This window comes from Coccinella septempunctata, chromosome 8 (assembly GCF_907165205.1).
Source record: "Coccinella septempunctata chromosome 8, icCocSept1.1, whole genome shotgun sequence".
NCBI classification, from domain to species: domain Eukaryota; kingdom Metazoa; phylum Arthropoda; class Insecta; order Coleoptera; family Coccinellidae; genus Coccinella; species Coccinella septempunctata.
Window position 1 is genome coordinate 21,029,663 of NC_058196.1, and position 18,481 is coordinate 21,048,143.

The following is an 18,481-nucleotide window of genomic DNA, read 5'->3' on the forward strand; positions in this document are numbered from 1 at the left end:
CACCGAATATTTATTCACATAAACATGCGCAACTACAGCTCATGCAGGCGATGGTTTTTTTATAAGAATAAGACATTTATAAATGGAAAATCATGGATATCCGGCGATAAATTTACCATATATCCAGAATGATAACATAGGAAAACAGATAATGTATGGCTATTACTAATTAATTCACTTGAAAATTAATTTCACACCTCAGCAGGGCTCGTACTCAAGTTGTAAGCGTAATAAGCAGGAACAATATAAAAAAAAATATTTGAAATGATAATGAGTAGGATAATAATGTGACCGTTCGAGATGAAAAACTAGTCATTTTATTTTTCATTTCTGAAAGAGATTTTTGAATAAGAAATTACTTAAACAAACCTTGCAGACACACAGGAAATAATAATTTTTAAAAGTACTGCTGAAAATATTTTCAAATATGTAGTTCAAACATTCGATAAATAGGACGTTTAAACATCGTCGTATAGAAATCATTGCGAAACCCTCAAATGAAAAAACATTTTATTTTCTGGTCAATTAATACATTCAAAAATGTTTTTCTCTATCGTACATCAGATATGATCAGCGGATCGTTTAAAATGAACATATTGAAACATTGAAGGATTATCTGCGATTTATTAATGAATGGTTGGGATACATCCACCAAAATGAACTTCGTCTCACCACACCAAATAAACAATTTCCGATACGAATGAACCAACACTTAATAAAAATAAAAATTCGTAAACAAGAAAATAACAAATAATTTTCGAAAAAACTGAACAGATACAACATATTGAAGCTTTCGAATGCGATAAAATATAAGGTTACAAAAACATTTTTCTTATTTTCTTAAAATTACAGGTGTTGGAATATTCAACATGTCCTCTTACAAAACGTAGAAGTTTGAGAAATAATATTAATTATCTCCTGTAAGGATGGTAAGACTGCGTTGGAGCATTATAGCTGCTTCCCCTTTTTGGTCCTCCTCCATAAGAATCTCCGCCTGCAGCTGAATAATTACCTAAGGTAAAACGTTATTTCATCAACCAATTTTAAACGTCAGTGTGCTAACAAAAAAAAATGTAGCTTTTCAATAATTTTCTGTTCACAAGGATACTCAACTTTATGCTATAATAAAAACCACCAGAGCTTTGTTACAGAAAAATAATTATGGATTGCATCAAATTTCACGTTGATGAAGAGACAGTACAAAAACAGTCCATAAAGCCACTCAAGTAACAAGGTTGATAGAGAACGACAAACACATAGGAACAGCTATAATTTGAAAAGTACTTTGAGAAACCCTCAAAAAGATCAGACAAATCTGGATATTGAATGATTCCACCTGAATGTCCTCAAGAAACTACGGATTAGACGACTCAGTTATAATTCTCAACCAACAATACTAATTTTTTTGAGCTATGAATTTTTAACTACGGTATGTGAAGGGTTTATCGAAACACAAATAGAATTTTAAGTTTATATTTACCATTTTCGCATATTAGTCCATAGGTACATTGTTTTGTAAGTATTTTGTTAACTAATGAATTCCTCAGCCTAGTTTATTCATATTATATATTGTAAAGATAACTACCCTATTACAAATGCACTACTGATAAATATATTACTTCTTAAAACACATATTTAACCAGTTTTTTCAACAAGTACTACTACTACTACAAGAAACCTTGAAACAACCGTGACTATAGAGATTAATATTCACCTCGATTAAGCTTTAAAAACTAGTAAAGGTAGAAAGTTAACACTATGGTGATTCGAAAATGAAACGAAAATGGTAGAATTCAAAGCTCCACAAGAGACCAAAGAAGCCGAATGGGATTGAGTTAGATTAGAGTGCATCATGAATTAAAAATTACAGAATTCTCCCTTGAAAATTAAAGGCTTCGACTTGATCGACTCACCAAGTACAAGGATCAGCCGGCCTATTTATTACAATATTTGAAGACATCCCATTCCACTTCAAAGCTGTCCAGTGCAAAAATAGTCACAAAATTACTGGAATAAGATTGTGACCAGTTGGTTATGACTACTCACGCCCAACACAAAAATATGACAAATTTGATAAAAAGATCGACATTATAAAAATGAAGAGCGTAACAAAATAACAGATCTCATCGCAAATTCAGGCTTCGAAGAATTCTGAACGAAAAAAAAAATAAAATGAGGGAAATTTACTTGAAAGCCAGATATATTGAGACCTAGAACCTTGGTGTAATGAATTACCTTATGCAATAATCAACAGGTCGATAAATACATCAGACTTAAGAATTAGAAAACAACTTACACACTTACAAGTCACACTCATATATTAAATATACAGTTCTTTCCTAGTAGTTATAATTGCCTGATCGAATTTTTCTTATTTTAATGAATGTAATACAAAATAATATCTTTTGAGCAACAGATATTTTATCGATTTTCAATGACGTGTCTAAAAGAGTACATGTCTTAGTTTAAATTAGTTTAAAAATTATTGAGAACATCTTATGTAATGAACTATCAGAATTGCACTATAATAAACGTCCTAACCATATTTTTATTGTATAATAGTTTAATTTAAAACTTATATGTACCTGTACATCAGTCGAATTGTTCTAATTTTTACTCCTCTAATAGAATTTATTAGTCTAACAATTCAATTAATTATATCAGTGATATTCCAATATAAAATACAGTTTCATAAATAATCTATATCGATAGTTTAGATTTATTTTGTATCAAGGTATTAAATCTAAAAACTAGTCGTAAACAATATTTACTTATTAGAGTAAATGTATATTAATATACTCGTGTGTATTGTGACGTCAGATATTCTCCATTCAACTCCGAGACAGAAATAGCGATACCTACAATCAATTTGCAAAAAGTCAGAGAAAAATTTATTTCAACACTACCCCAAAACACGACTCAGAATTTTTAAACCTAACTGTCTGTTAATTTGTACTGTCCCTTCATTTATTAGTATAAAACTAACTGCATTACATATTCAAAAGAAATTCCACAAATCTCACATTGAACAACACCCAGACGAACGTACAAAACTCATTCGGATAGAACCACGATGGTGAAAATACTCAAACTTTCAGTGGAAACCAGTTTGACCTGGGGCTAAATAAAAGTTGGACGAATCGATTGATGCAGCTAGTTTAGGGTGATGTCAATTCAATACTTCAAAACTGTTTTTAATTCAATTAAATAAGGCAACAGTTGGTTGTATCCTAAGTTTTTACTTATGCGTATAACCGAAAATTTATGACAAATAATTAAGAAAAACTAACATCTTTTTTAACAATGAAGCCTACATGATTATTCAGTCATTCATTGTATTCTAGGTATTTCAGAAATCCTTCGATGAATAACTCCAAACAATTCAACCGGAGTCGTAACGATCGAAGGACCATTATTCCACGCGAGCTTCCAAAAAGTTGAGATTCTTCACGGATTTTAAGGATTTAAATCCCAACTATCTTCGAGCTCGTGAAAATATTACGAATGCAACATTCAGAAATAAGAGAGAAACTAGATGTATCATCAAAATGTTAATCTTTTTCTTCTATGCAGAATAAACAGGAAAAAAAAGCATCAGGATCAAGAAGAAAGCTGAACGATGAATGATAAACATTTCTTTTCACCCGATTAGAGAAATGACGCATAATCGAATGGAAATTAAAGAAAGAAGCGAACTGCTATGAAAAATCACAACATAAATGATTTGTTAAAAAAAATCCCATCGAAAAGAGAAAGGATCAGAAACATTAACCCACAAAAAATCGCAATAAGAGTAAACATGAATTTAGTACATGCACAAAATGAAATTTTAGTAGACGAAGAGCGCTTCGCGTTTTTTATATTTTATGTTTTTTTTTGTATTTTTTTTATTTTTTTTTGACCAGTTCAAGCCTGCATTACTCCTACAGGTAAACAAGTTTTAGTGTATGGATACCGGAACTGGTAACTGTCTAATATACAGACTACGTGCTATTAATTATGTGTGAACAATTAGATAAATCGTTTTTTCTGAATAATTTGAATGCTTGTGTATATACAATTCCCCCACCATAAATGAAAGGGATACTCAAATCCTAAGTCTAACATTTTTTTTTAAATCTTGGTCTGTGTCAACTGAGGAGTTGTTACAACTAAAACTAGAAAACAACAATATTGTTACCTCTAAGTTAAGATGAACATTGCTTAAATAGATTGTCACACTCAATTTCAAGAGGAAAATTTGTATAAAATAAAGAGAAAAATCAATTATACTTGATTAGATAGACAGATGTTGCCCAGACAGACAGAATTTTCAAATTCTACTTAAGATAAAAATCACCTTGGTTCGTAACTACCTTATATCATTTACTTGCTACACTTATCTTATCTGAATATTGGCTTGATGAAGGCTTTACCAGCTTAAGAACAAATAACAGCTAGTTCGCGTCTTTAGAAATACAGTCTAACACTTAAATTTCATTGGTTACTATCACAACCAGTTCAACTTAACAACTTACGCTAACAGAATAATTATTTCGAACGACTATTATAGGACTTCAAAACTGTAAAAATGCAACAACTTAAATTAGGATAATAAATAATTCAGCTTAAAATATGTAAAGATGTAAAAAAATAAATAAAATGTACAATCATGAAATGTATAACATTAATCAACAACAGAATTTAAATTATATTTGGTGCAAACGATTTTTGACTATTATTAGAAGTACGGTTTGGATAAAAGAATTACAAACGAGAACAACGATGCAAGGTGTCCAGCCTAATGTCGGCAAAAATATTTTTTTCTAGCTGTCACTTGCTTTAAGTCAGTTCATAGTTGGCTTGGAAAATCAGCGCACCACTAAAAAGTTAAATCAACTATTTAGCAAGTAAATGTTTTTTTTTTGTAACTGGTTCTATACCCACTAATATAGGCTGGCCAGCTGGCACGGTCTGATCAAACAGTACAGCCAGATCTTACTTTAAAAAAATCTTAATCTTACGGTTACTACTTTTGGTGGTCATCAATTAACAAGTAGTAGTATAAAAATCAATATTTATCAAATATTAGTGGTCTAAAGATATCATCAGAGGATCACTTGGGAGTTCCTGATTCCTTTCAATATGATAATTAGATTGTCTGCTGGTGAGATAATAAAATTGAATATACAAGACTCGAATACTTTTCTACGGTATATGTACAACTTACAATTCTTGGACATTAAGTTAAGGAAAATATCGAGACTAGAGAATGATCAACTTATCACCGTTCGTTTCAAGATTCTAGTTTCGCGCAGTTCGAAATACAGTACACCTAATTATAATTCAGTTTGCGACAAGAGGTAAATGCATTTAAACCTAACTTTAAAAACCTTAGCATCTAATAACCTATTTTGTTTTTTTTTTTTATTTCAAGGCAAACCAGTCAGACATTCTAATCATATAAGATATGAGGTAAATTTCAATTTATTCTATTTTTAAATATATTACTGTTTACTTTCTTAACAATTGAGCGATGCTTAAAAATAGTCAACGTTTCTGTCTGTCTGTACTCAGAAGATGTCTTAACAATTTTAGATATCTACCAGACGGTTAACCCGAACATGGGGTTCATGATACAAACAATTATTCCTAATTCGCAAAAAGATTCGAGTTGATTTTCATAGTTTTCGTTAGTTTGTATCGATGAAATCCGGTCAAGTCGAACCGTCGTTAATAATAGATAAAATTAGGTTTAAAAAAGTTTTTTTTTTTTAAAAGACAGGTCCATGATGTGTGTGTGTGTGTGGATTAAGTAATACGGTCGAGGTTAACTTAACAGACGGCTGATTCCATTGGGTCATATGTCTGTCTAATCAGAATAATTGAGATTGGCGGGAGTGACCTGTCCTGCTGCCCTCTTCATGCCAACACATTTCCAACTGTTACAACATACCCAGATTATTCAAATTACTCAAGTACGGATTTGTATGCGACCCCTACCGGGGAATCGACCGACCAAGTGCGTTCGTCCTTGAGCTTGATTCCAACTTTCGCCGCTAGGTGGTAGAAAGCAGACACTTTTCTGATGGCGTTGAAGTAGCCTCTCACGTAGTGCGTAACGTAGTTGCTCGGCGATACCGGGTAGGGCGTCGCATTGTTTACGTAGGTTATACTATTATCGAAAGGTTGTCATGAACTGGGCCACTCTTTAAAATCATTGAAATGTTTAGCACCTGCGTTCGGGGGCTGGGAGGAGTATCCACCAATCTGGGAGCCAGCGTCGCTGCCGTAGGACCTCGGTGGGGCCCCGTAGCCTGCGTCAGCGGTGTAGGAACCGTAGCCAGCGTAGTTGGAGTAGTCCGAACCTGGCTTCGAGGCTGCGCTGGAAGAGGACATGTTAGGCGGGGCAGAGGGCGTGGCCCCAGGTCCACCAGGACCAGACTGCCTCGAGTACATATCCCCTGCAATGTAACCTGTCAGCAACACGCGGAATTCAGTGTTATATGACCATCTCCGAGAATGAGGCACGTGATATACTCACCAGACGGTCCGGTAGATCCGCTGTTCTGCGCCATGTTCCAGCTGTTCCAGCTTGCGGCGCCGCTTCCGGCGCTTGGACCTAAAGCAAAATTCGAATCCACTGTTTTGAGAGAAAAAAAATAGGATTACAGACAGCATGTCACAGGGGATTTGGAATACATGTATAATATCAAGCAAAACGTAAGCAGAAGCGATTCGCCACACCAAAAACACTTAAAACAAATTAAACTATATACAAAAATCCAATATGTACAAAAAAATGTTTATACAGATCCTCTACTTGTAATTCTCCGATAAATTATAAATACCTAGCAAATTATCATAAAAATAAAATAAAAGCTAACTTTTTAAATGTACTGGAACAGAGTAAAGAACTATTTGGAAAAGAGTGGGTAACATACTCAGGTCATGAAGATGATGAATAAACATACCTTCTGACAGCCATAGCAATGCCTTTTACCGAGTCGTAACGCTATGCAGAATTCTTTTGAGAATCGAGATTTATGTGAAACGTTCTGAATGCAGTATTCATTCAATGATCAGGAAGAAATTGATAATTAAGTTTTGTTTGATTCATCAACTACAAATTGTTGCAGTATATGAACTTAGATATAGCAGGTAGTAATACAAAATTGTTGAAATTATACCGGTAAAATTGAATTTGAAGTTATCTGAACAAATGTTTTATTCAAGTCTACTCAATTGGTGAAACACGATACCACCCTGCTTTTTCAAATGAATTCTTATATCATATTCTGAAACTACATGGAATTCTTATTTCGAAATACCCCACTTGTGAATATATTTTTTTCTCGAAGAGTTTTGAACAATTCTGCAGTCTCTACAGTTGGTCTGAACACTGCAATTCTTCGAAAATGACCTTTAAAAATGTCAATAACTCCATTTTTGAACGGCATGCCTTGAACTTTTTTTGGATACTGAAATGAATTTGAAATACTATTCATTTTAGGCCTAACATGTTGCCATGAAAATGATGACTACCCCATAGGGTATTGAACAGACAAAAATTTTACGGAATGTCCTTTGAAAAAATTGACTTATTCGACATTCTTACAGGTCATTTCTCAAAAACACCAATTTATTTCCGATCATCTACAGAGTGAACAGAAAAACTGAAAACTTTTCATTCATTTATCGCGAAAGATTTTCAAGATAAAATCATCATAACCATGAAATTTTTCGGAAAAAGTGGCCTACATCAAAAAGGCACACAGATTAATGGTATGATGCTTTTAATTTTGACTAATGTGGTATTTCCCAATCAGAATTTTCATGAAATATGATACAGAGAAAAGATATTCTCATTTGAAAAAGCAGGGTGGTTTACTTTTGGGCTAAGTATAGTTTCCGCGGACAAAGTTCAAATCATTCTTTCAGCTCAAAGTTTGAAAATGTTTTACCTCACACATGGAAACCAATGAACCCCTGAACCCAAAGGGCTACAACAAGAATGAATATTACAGCGGATAAACGCCCATATGCCCATGAGAAATAATCAAAGGCATTGTACTGCCAGAAATCGAATGTGAAGAAAGTAACGTTTCGCACGTATTTGAGCTCATCAGTTTCGCATGTTATGTAAGTTTTTTAAACTGAAAACATGTTGCGCGGCATTTTCAAAACCGTTCTTTACACTGCCCCAGCCTTCACTTTCAAAATTTCAAAGTGAATAAAATAAGGAACGTTTTCAGGACGAAACATTTAGTGTCAATGCACACGGAATCGACACCTCGCAAAGATTGATTCGCACGATATTTGAGCCCATGTAAAAAATTAAGTACAAAAAGTGTTTGGACGGAAGAACACCCAAATGACGTAGTGCTTTTGATAATCAACATTTTCTGGATATTTAAAAATAAACGTTTTCTGTTGGACAGTCGAGAGTCTTGTCGTAGTGCATTGGCCCTAAGAGACCCTACCTAATTAGCTTAACATTCTGATACCCCAAATCATTTTGGTACAGCTTGTGGATGGAAGCTTAATTACTTTTAGAAAACATGACCAACAAAAAAACAAAAACAGTGTAACCATATTCTATTGAAACTCTTTCGAATTCCCTAGGAAATTCATGGTTGAGAACAGTTCCTGATCTGATTATTTTGACAGTTTCAGCAGATAATTATGATCCATGTTTTGACAGTGAAATGATTTCTAATTCCTCAGTTTCCAAATATACTGAAATTCTCTCTTGTTTCTCTAACGAAATAAATCATGATCATCACAATTTTTCTGACTCACCCTCCAAAACCTTTGATGTTGTAACTGAATGAGTAGAAATAATAGTTTGGATAAAAATAAGTTCGACATCATCAGATGTAATGAAACAAAAAATACCTCAAGCATTTATATCAAATCTCGAATGCCCTCTTGCATCAACGAATTTAAGACAAGCTAAACGTTAAGGCTTACTTATCGTCGGTATAAAAGGTTCTTTCATCCTTTTCGAGGTGTAGTTTAACTACACCAGTCTGAAGGAGGCGTGAAATGCACTTGAAAAAAAATAATAACATATCCCTAACCTATAGATAAACATTTGGATACTTTTCATTCTTTTCCGCAACTACACTGAGAAGCAGCTGATTGGAGGTGCAGTGTAGATTGTACGACAGCAAGAAACAGACGAAAGGACCTATACTAATTTCGTAAGCACCGAGTGGGAGAAAATTATCGCTATCTGCGAGCGAACCCCTGCATTTTAAGGTCCACGAAAAATGCCAAATTCAAGAATTATAATCGGACCGTGCATAAAAAATACTCTCGACCTGGGAGCCAGATTGGAAATAAGAAAAAAAAAAAAGCTTCAGAAATTTGAAATTTTTTGAAGTTTACTAAACGCAAATGTGAACAAATCTACGTCAGCCGTCAGTTTGGCAAAAGTAAGGTTAGCACCGATAACAGACAGGGGTGAGTAGTACGATAGCGTGTTTTTGGCCTCGGTATTAATGAAATTCTTTTTATTATGGTTTTTTAAAGACCGGTCTTCAGTACCCGTACTCCTGTACTCGGGTGGCTTGCGAGTAATGTTGACGATAGCTCGAGTCTTACGAGACTATGGCTTGAGTGGCTACCAAGAAAAAAAGGATCGCTATGCTCGTCGAGCTGCTAAAGTCATGTGGACGACGACTTGCTTGACAAGCAACGGAGATAATGTTGGCAATGCAAGACAGACGAGCCACAACCAGCCTACTCGACCAACCAAAGACGGACGAGCACGAGTAGTGTGGAAGGGCCTTTAGGCAAATTGGCCGAAAAGGTGAATATCCTGACTTTGTTTTTTGCCTTAGATTAGAAATGTTTTTTATCCCCTACGGTTTTCTCAAGATATTTCACAAAATGCCAGCCCATTTTCCGAAAATTTGGTTTTAAACGACTCAAAAAGATTGTGCTATACAATGTACTTCAATACATTAACATAATATTTTACCAGTAAAACTCGAAACTTTTTCACAACATATTATAAATGTGGCACGTTTTTTTCGCACATGTTTTAATCAAAAGCACGATCTGAAGTGTTGAGCTAACTTCTTTTTTTTTAACATTTTCAATGAGAATTTCCCAAGAGTTTCAAACCTGCACAACTCAATCCATGTATAGCACAACCTATTTCAGCCGTTAAAAGCTAAATTTTTGAGAAGTGCTGGGCCACTGTGAACATTTGGTGAAATTTCTTGAGACGCAAAAGGAATAAAGAAAAAGTTTCAACGCTGTTTTGTGTCGTTGAAACCACACTATCAGCACAATGAATTTTTTCGGAAAATCGAAAAGTGCTGAGCCAATTTCATACACATCAAAGGTAAGTAAACATTAACGTTAATCTGCCTCGAAATTGTTGTTGCAAAAGGGCATGAGTAACTTATCAATGTGTAGGCATAAAAAAGTATTTGGTACCATATAAATTACATATAACATAGGTGTAAACAATAATTGCACCAATAAAAGTGAAAACCTCACAGAAGAATGTTATGTGCTAGAGTTATAAAGCTTCGTTAGAAAGTGGTAGCATTTCACCATTAATGCGTTAAACAGAGGGAAATCACAAAATTAAAGGATTTGTTAACAAAATTCGATAAAGCTCAGCCACATGTGAAGATTCCACAAGGTACAATCAGAATTAAAAATCTACTTAAAAGTTCAGCAATTGAAACAAATTATGGAACAAAGCACCGCAAGAAGCACCCGAAGAAATCTTCACACACTAAAACAAACCAAAGGCAATTTCATGTTAGTTGCTTTTCCATGTTCGAGAAAAAAAACTAACAAAATCAACACTCACACTCACCATAAGATCCGTATCCCTGCTGTTGCGGGGGGCCCCCGTAGCTGTTGCCCCACTGGGGTGGCGGTCCTTGGGGAGCGGGTGGAGCGCCCCAGCTCTGATAAGTGCCCGGACCCGAGGGGGTACCGTATCCGCCGTAGTTCTGTCCCTGAGGGGAGGCTCCCCATCCCTGATAGCTCTGCATCATGTTCGGACCCATGGGTGCGCCCAAGTTCATGGGAGGCCCGCCCATCTGACCGTTGGGACCCTGCATCATGCCCATGGGTGCCTGAGGGGGGCCCCAGGCGGACGTTGGATCTGCACCGCCCATTTTGTTGCCCCCGGAACCATCGCGGGGCTCGGCCTTCTTGATCTCCACCTGAAGAAAGGTGAACAGTGATAAAAAAGAGGATAGGAACGTTGAGAAGATTTTTAAAAGGGTAGAACTAGCCCTTAGGGATGATAAAATCAATCGAACCTTACCTGCTTCCCATTCAAATTAACAAAGTGCTCCGATACACATCTGTCAACAGCGTCATCATCCTCGAAGGATAAAAATCCAAATCCTGCAACAAAAACTTATGTCAAGAAAAGTTTTTTTACTGATTTGCATTCCTTATTTTTTACTCATCACGATAATATCAAATTGATCATTGTTGGAGGCGTTTTTATGTACTCATCCAGTTGTAAAGATTTCAGGTTTTACTCTGTTATAAAGGGAGAGTCTTTGACTCCTACAAATATTTTAACAGTAGATTTTTGTGGTAAAAAAAAACACTTTACTCTCACCATCTTTTCCGAATCGGCTCGGTTTAAAAGATACAGGCTGTTGAAAAACCATAAAAAAATGTTTTATCGAATGAAATGAATTTGGGAATATAGTTTTTCATTTATTTGATCAATCTTTTTCGAACACAAGATATCACCCACGTGGTCCAATTTTCTCCTTATGACCAGTACGTACCAGAAAATACAGGGTGCGGCACGGAGGATGGATGGTTTTAAAAAAATAATAAAAGCGTTAATTTTTACTCAAAAACACATTTATTGACGGAATCAGATTCTCAAGGAAATAGCATTTGAGACAGTCAAGTGTGGAAAATCACATCAGGCATGTGGTGGCTGAAATCGGTGATGCAGTGCTGGAGGCGCTCTGGCTGTGTGGGCGGTCGCCACATCCTGTTGGAACCACACACGTCGGATTGGAACACGTTGCCGTCGTAATTCGGGGATAAAGAAGTTGTTGATCATTTCGACGTACCGCTCTGAGTTCACGGTAACAGCACGACCATTAACGTCTTCGAAGAAGTAAGGGCCAATGATGCGAGTTTGCGATACAGCGCACCAAACCGTAACTTTTGGGCTGTGCAGCGGTCTTTCGTGTAAGTGTTGTGGATTTTCATGTGTGGATTTTCATAAATGCTAGGAACACACGACTCTAACGGCACCTTCCCCACTTCTCTCGTCCTCAGTGGGGGAAAGTTATGCCCATCTGAAAAACGTCCGCCCTCCGTGCCGCACCTTGTACAAAAAATTCAAAGAACCCAACTCTTAAAACTAAGTTGGACGCTATCTAATGAATATTTGAACGTCTTGTATTCTTCATATTTTCTCGTAAATGCGTTATTTCCGTGTAGTTAGATGTTCAAAAATTAAAAAGTATCTGAGAAATTTGAAAAATTAGGTACACAGATGAGTAGTTTCTCATAAGTTCCTTTCGTTTGCATAAAAAGTATAGCACTTTTCTACACTCGATTTTAGTATTCGTTTGTTGATTGAATTCACACCAGTGTAGAGGAGGTGTAGTTTATCTACATCTCCTTTGACTATGTGTAGATAAACTACACTTCCTCTACACTGGTGTAAATCAAATCGAGAGTAGAAAAGTGCTACACTTTTTATGCAAACGAAAGGACCTATATGTAGCTAGTTTTTCTGAAGGTAATTTTGTTTTCTAGGGGTGGCACAGCTCATTATGACAACTTAAAACCGCTGTATCTTTTAATATGTGCCGAATCCAAAGAAATGGTATAGGGAAAAAGGGAAAAAAGTGTGATTGCTTCAACAATTCAATTTCGAAAATTTCAGTAAGACACCTTTTGTTTGCGTAAAATATTTTTCCTCCCAATAATCCGTTGAGCTGACAAGACACAGCAGCAGTAATAACGAAAACTTTCAGTTTTTTATGAATTTAAAAACTATCAAAATGCATATGAACCTATATTTTATCAACATAAATGCAAAATGATGATTCTCTTTTGATCAGCTATTCAAATAATTTCATTATTGGTAATAAGATGATTCTCACCTCTTGATTTCTTTTTCTCTTGGTCATACATAATCACCACCTCCATAACCTTTCCAAACCGTGTAAAGAACGACCTCAAATCTGTCTCGGTAACATTGGATGGTAAACCACCCAAAAACACCTTGGGATATCCACCGCCTTTCTTAGGTTTTTGAAGGGTTCTAGGGTTGCATGGCTTGGGGTCGATAGTTCTAAAAAAAAAATAAGTTAATATGTAAGAGCTCATTTACTCATCATTCAGTTCATGCATACCTTCCATCTAAGGTGTGGGGACCGTTCTGCAGAACAACATTAACATTGCCTGGATCGGAAAATGTCACAAATCCAAAACCACGGGATCTACCGGACTCGGCATTTTTCATAACTACGCAGTCGATTACCTCGCCGTACCTTGCAAAATACCTTTGCAAATTGTCCTGAGTTGTTTCCCATGATAGACCACCGACAAAAAGTTTTCTGAAACAGAAGATTATTTGGTCAGCTCAGCAAAATCTAAAACCAAAGATATTCATCAGCACGCTGCCTAATATTAAACCGTATTTTTTTTATTTCAAGTACCACCTTAATTTTATGCTTTTTGCAGTTGACATTATTTACAGCAGAAAGTACGAGTTTACTCGATTATCAAGAATTTCCTGGAATGTTGACATAAAGAATTCATAAAAATTTTCAAAATTTCTTTATTGGCACACCAACAAAACGAATTGAGCAGCATTCGCTTCCATAAAATTACTAAAACCCGATTGAAAAATTTGAGGTACTCTTTGTAAGGCCTCTGCTCTTGAACGCATTTGTTAACATCTGAGATTTTCACATTGTGATTTCTGATAATTTATAATATAAGAAACATCGGCGAAACCCTGCATAATAAATAAACACGGCTTTTTAAAATTGCCAGCTCCCATTTCAAGACATCAAAATTTAGTAAACAATTAAAAAATCCGATGAGGACTATAACTCTGCTCGAAATTTGTATAGTTGCAATAATCTTCATCTTTATAAATAAAAATGGAGCCCTATTTTGAGTTGTCATCGCATCACTTAAAAACGGCTTAACCGATTTTACTCATTTTTTTCTTCAAAAACTTCCTCATAATCAATATAAAGTTCCAACGGAAAAAATAATCGGACAAGTTTCTTGAGAAAAATGAACTTAATGTGTTGACAAAGCCTCAACTTTATTTGTCCATGCAACAGACAAAACAAAAAACCTTTTCAATTTTTTTAAAGTTCAAAAACTTTTTTCACTTTGCAAACTGTTTCAACTCAACTATTTTCATCTGTCATTTCAATTATAATAGAATTAATAAATATTCCCTTTGGCAGGACAACGTCTGCCGAGTCAGCTAGTACTCAATTAAAGAGTCAACAAAAATAATACACATATAACATGTATATGCTGTTTTCTATTTATTATTTATATTTCTAACAAGGCCACCACAATTAGAAACTTGATGGAATTCCATCCGAGTCTAACCTAATTAGTTTGCGAGTAATGAAAGTTTGAGAATGTTTTAATAAGTTACCCAGAGACCCGACAACAAACTTCTTATGTAGGGGGTAGCCACTCAAAGCTAGTAAGTCTTCATAACCTTTGGGACCGGTTATTTTTTTACTTGTAGGGAAAGTGTTTTGTCGAAAGTGTGACTTCCCCAACTCAATTTCCCTAGCGTCCAAATTACCCCTTCAAAATTTAGAATGTAGGTCGGGTAACGTTTCATTTCAACGGACTTGTGAAGTTGAATATAGAAGTGTAAAATAGTTCATTTCAACCATGCCAGAAAGCTGAAATATCTGCTCTTTATGAATAGATATGTTACATTTTTCATCATCTGATTCTTGATGACGAACATAGAAATCTCTCTAGTGGTAGATTATGGGAAGGAATCAGGATTGATGTTTCGAGATATAACATGGTATTCATCTTGCTATTTTTGGGATCTTCTCACCATACTATTCATTTATGAACCTCAAAACATCCCAGAATATATTTTTTTTTAAATAAATTCGAAGAAAGATATGTGTTATGTTATCAACTAAAACACATTTAGGAATATAAAATATTGCTCATATAGAAGGTTTCAATTAATTACAATGGAAGTAATTAATTCCAACATGCCAACGCCTAAGCCCTCCCTTGAATACTTGAACAATGTGTTCGAGCTGTTAAGTTTACATTTAACGAATAATACCAAGACAACTAAACCACACTGGATTAATCCAAACATAACGAAGATTGAACTAAGCCCTCAATTAATCAGTTCAAAAATTAAGTTCAGAAGCACCATGCTATCTTTTATTTAGTCATATAAACCAACTACAATTCGCGTGACAATTCACAAACACTCGTATCTCCATCAACCTACCAAAAACAAATCATAAAATATCAGGGAGAAAATGTTTTGTCTCATGAGGAAGTCCCTCTGTTATGGGCCACATGAAAGACACGGGACAAGACATTGAATAATGTAGAAGATGTAGGGACCATATAAAAACAAGTTATCAATAATTGGAAGTTTGTATTAGGGAAGCTAGTGAGAAAATCTCATAAATTTCTAATATTCAATCCTACTCCACAGTGGTTAACGTCCCTTAAAACACAATGACGATTACTTCCATACTTTTTCTGACAAATGGTGAAAGGGAACATACCTTAAACCTAAAATTTTAACTCTAGGTAGTAATTAGGTGTCACTAGTCCTACTTTAACAGTGTTACTAATCACTAATGAGTTGTTGTGACCCTAGTCACACAACTCCGTTACCTACATTTTGACGTATCCAGAATTAGAAGGAACTCCACCACCAGGATTTCAAACACATAAGACCACCATGTAAAACATGGGGATAGGTGTCTTTCTTTAGGTGACCCATCCAACAAAAATGTCTCCTTGTCAAATAATGAAAATAAGGCCTCCATCTCTGGTATATTGGGAACAAAAAACTTGGGGGTCAGAGTACAAAGTATTCTGATTGAAAACCCTTTTAGGGCTCAGGAAATCTCACTAAAAGAGAATGTATAGAAATCAATGACCTATATCACAAAATAGACTAATACAACCAATTAACCTATACATAATTGAATAGACTTAATGATAATTCATAATCACCTAACCTAACTTACACAAAGACTTAACGAGAATTCATGGTAGGTATCTTTACTGAGTCATAGGCGCTCACGTAAGCAAAATATTGTTCTTTCACTATTTTTTGAGGAAGTATCAACATATCCCCTCAGAGCTCTTATGGGAACCTATGACTAGAAATTCTACGAAAATAAGTCACACACATAGGAGACAAAACATATTAATCAAAGTTTTGGTACTATCATTTACGAATTTCTATACCTATTTGTGCCTGAACAATGCAAAAGCCAAACATTTACACTTCAGTTCCTTTACCCTAAGAAAATGAGTCTAGCTTGAGTTTTCGCCTTATACTGTGTGAAAACGGTAACAAGAAATATTTACATAGATTATTGATATATCAGCCGTGGATTCATTCACGACAATTAGACCTATAAATAAATTCTACAAGAGAATCGTTTCCAATAAAAACTCCTCTGAAATCTTTGTAATTAACTCAGTATTTTCTTCTCCATAAAAATGCCTAACAAAAAACAATAGTGGAGATCTATTTTTAGTAACCCAACTATTTAAGGCTTGTATACTCTAATTTGGACGTTGATTACATTCACATCAAATAATAAACTAATGTGGTAAACAGCTCCACACCTGAAAAATTCTTCAAATCAGGAATGTAATATAAATTAAATGAACTAACATTACCCTTATACAATTGATAATTCTATTCAAAACCGGCCCTGATAATCGAAAATTTTCATTCAATTAATGAGAGAGGAATAAAATAGGGATAGAAGAATACGTTAGGAATGAAGTCGGTTAAAAATGTCGATGACCTTTAAGATGGAGCATTCATTCGTTTTTGAATAAAAACAACACAAGTAAGCAAAGTTTTGTAGCGTACTCTAAAGCTAATGCGTTGAAATATCAAAATATGACTATTGAAAAATTATACAAACAATATCATTGTCAAGTTTAAAATGGTAAGATTTACAAAATGGCAGCTTTTGGACAGATCATTCAACCAATTAGGTTTCACTGATCTCGGAACAGGTGAAACTTGTGAAAGTACCTGAGGCTTCGTTTTATAACGGAATAAAAAAGTTAATTTAATGGCATCTAAAATCTGAGGAGATGAAAAATACAGCGATCATATAAATCAAAACGAAAAATTCAGTCATATAAAACAATTTCCTATTTCATTTACCATTGATAAAATCAGTATTTTCCGTTCATAAAATTTATGAATGATGCAAGAGTACCAACCAAATGGTCGGTTGGGGTCGGTGAACGGATCCAATATAATTTCAAGTAACTTAAAATTAAGTCTTTTGTCAAGAATTTAATCTAATCAAAACAAAGAAAGTTCAATGAAGAAAAATGGATTAGCTGTAATCCCAACAAGCTACAAGAAAATATACAACCTTCTAAGAAAACGTGTGACCTATAAATATAATGAAAACGTATCATGAGTTGCAAAAAAGTAAAACTGATGAATAAATACCCTTTCTCGTCTTCTTCCAAAATCTCTTGCTTCACTCGCAACATTCTCATAATATTCTTAAAACTAATTTGAGAAAAAAAAACAGTTTCTACAGCCGGTTAATCATGCAACACGGACAGAGCTTTCCGACTGCAATGGCAGCTCACAACTTCCGCCAGTTCACTGAGTATAAAAAATTTAAACGCCACTGAAGTGAAATGTGCGGACAACAGAAAAATATTAGAAAATCACATACCCAAATTCGTATTCTTCCATAATTATTAATTCACCTTACACTAAACTTAAAATTAATTAAATCTAATGTTAAGAACTATCCTAAAACTAGCTTAGATTAGTTCATTTTAGTGACAGTGAATGAAAGGGGAGGGGACTTCAAGGAACCATTTTGCTATGAAAGTGCTCGTTAGTTGATGAAAACTCCGCTAGGAGATCAATAGTTGGCGGTAAATTCGAAGATAAAATATATCATAGATGAAAAATGGATTGAATCGGAAAATTTTAATCTTCATATCTGATTCTCATACAATGAAGTCAATACCAAATTATTCATTAACGGCAATTTCTCAAAACGAGTTGGTACAAACTACCCAAAATAAAATCACAAAAAATTCCCATTTTCCACTCTTTCGGTTTCACACAATATCATAATATTTTTTGAGATTGGCACAAAAATATCGTCAGCACTTTGGTGTGAAATATTTATTAGCGAAAATTTATGAATGAAGTAGTTCCATCGGTACATTTTAGCTACAATGCCTTAATTTTTGGCTTTTCTATGACTCAAAAAAG

At 34.8% G+C, this 18,481-nt stretch overlaps 1 protein-coding gene across 12 annotated transcripts; it reads right to left on the reverse strand.

The window, feature by feature from the left end:
* Positions 1-493: 493 nt before the first annotated feature.
* LOC123319028 (heterogeneous nuclear ribonucleoprotein 27C) lies at positions 494-18,086 on the reverse strand. 12 transcript variants are annotated; one of them, XM_044905840.1, is made up of 8 exons: positions 17,928-18,086; positions 13,359-13,562; positions 13,107-13,297; positions 11,282-11,364; positions 10,817-11,177; positions 6,524-6,622; positions 6,216-6,455; positions 494-1,012 (listed from the first exon to the last, which is right to left on the reverse strand). In XM_044905840.1, the coding sequence occupies exons 1-8, from the start codon at positions 17,945-17,947 to the stop codon at positions 912-914; spliced, it is 1,299 nt and encodes a 432-aa protein (XP_044761775.1). In that variant the 5' UTR covers positions 17,948-18,086; the 3' UTR covers positions 494-911. The 12 variants fall into 12 exon arrangements, with proteins under 12 accessions (XP_044761775.1, XP_044761778.1, XP_044761774.1 ...); XM_044905843.1 differs by lacking the exon at positions 17,928-18,086 and adding an exon at positions 17,693-17,851 and having other exon boundaries at positions 6,216-6,443; positions 6,524-6,601; positions 10,823-11,177; XM_044905839.1 differs by lacking the exon at positions 17,928-18,086 and adding an exon at positions 17,693-17,851 and having other exon boundaries at positions 6,524-6,601; positions 10,823-11,177.
* Positions 18,087-18,481: the final 395 nt, after the last annotated feature.

Excerpts from the sequence above, each read along its gene's own strand:
- LOC123319028 (XM_044905834.1), bottom strand. The coding sequence starts at position 17,742 with ATGAGAATGTTGCGAGTGAAGCAAGAGATTTTGGAAGAAGACGAGAAA. Across the intron at positions 13,298-13,358 it reads CCCCACACCTTAGATGGAAG|AACTATCGACCCCAAGCCAT; the intron begins GTATGCATGAAC and ends TTTTTTTTTTAG. Across the intron at positions 11,365-13,106 it reads AGAGAAAAAGAAATCAAGAG|GATTTGGATTTTTATCCTTC; the intron begins GTGAGAATCATC and ends TTTTTGTTGCAG.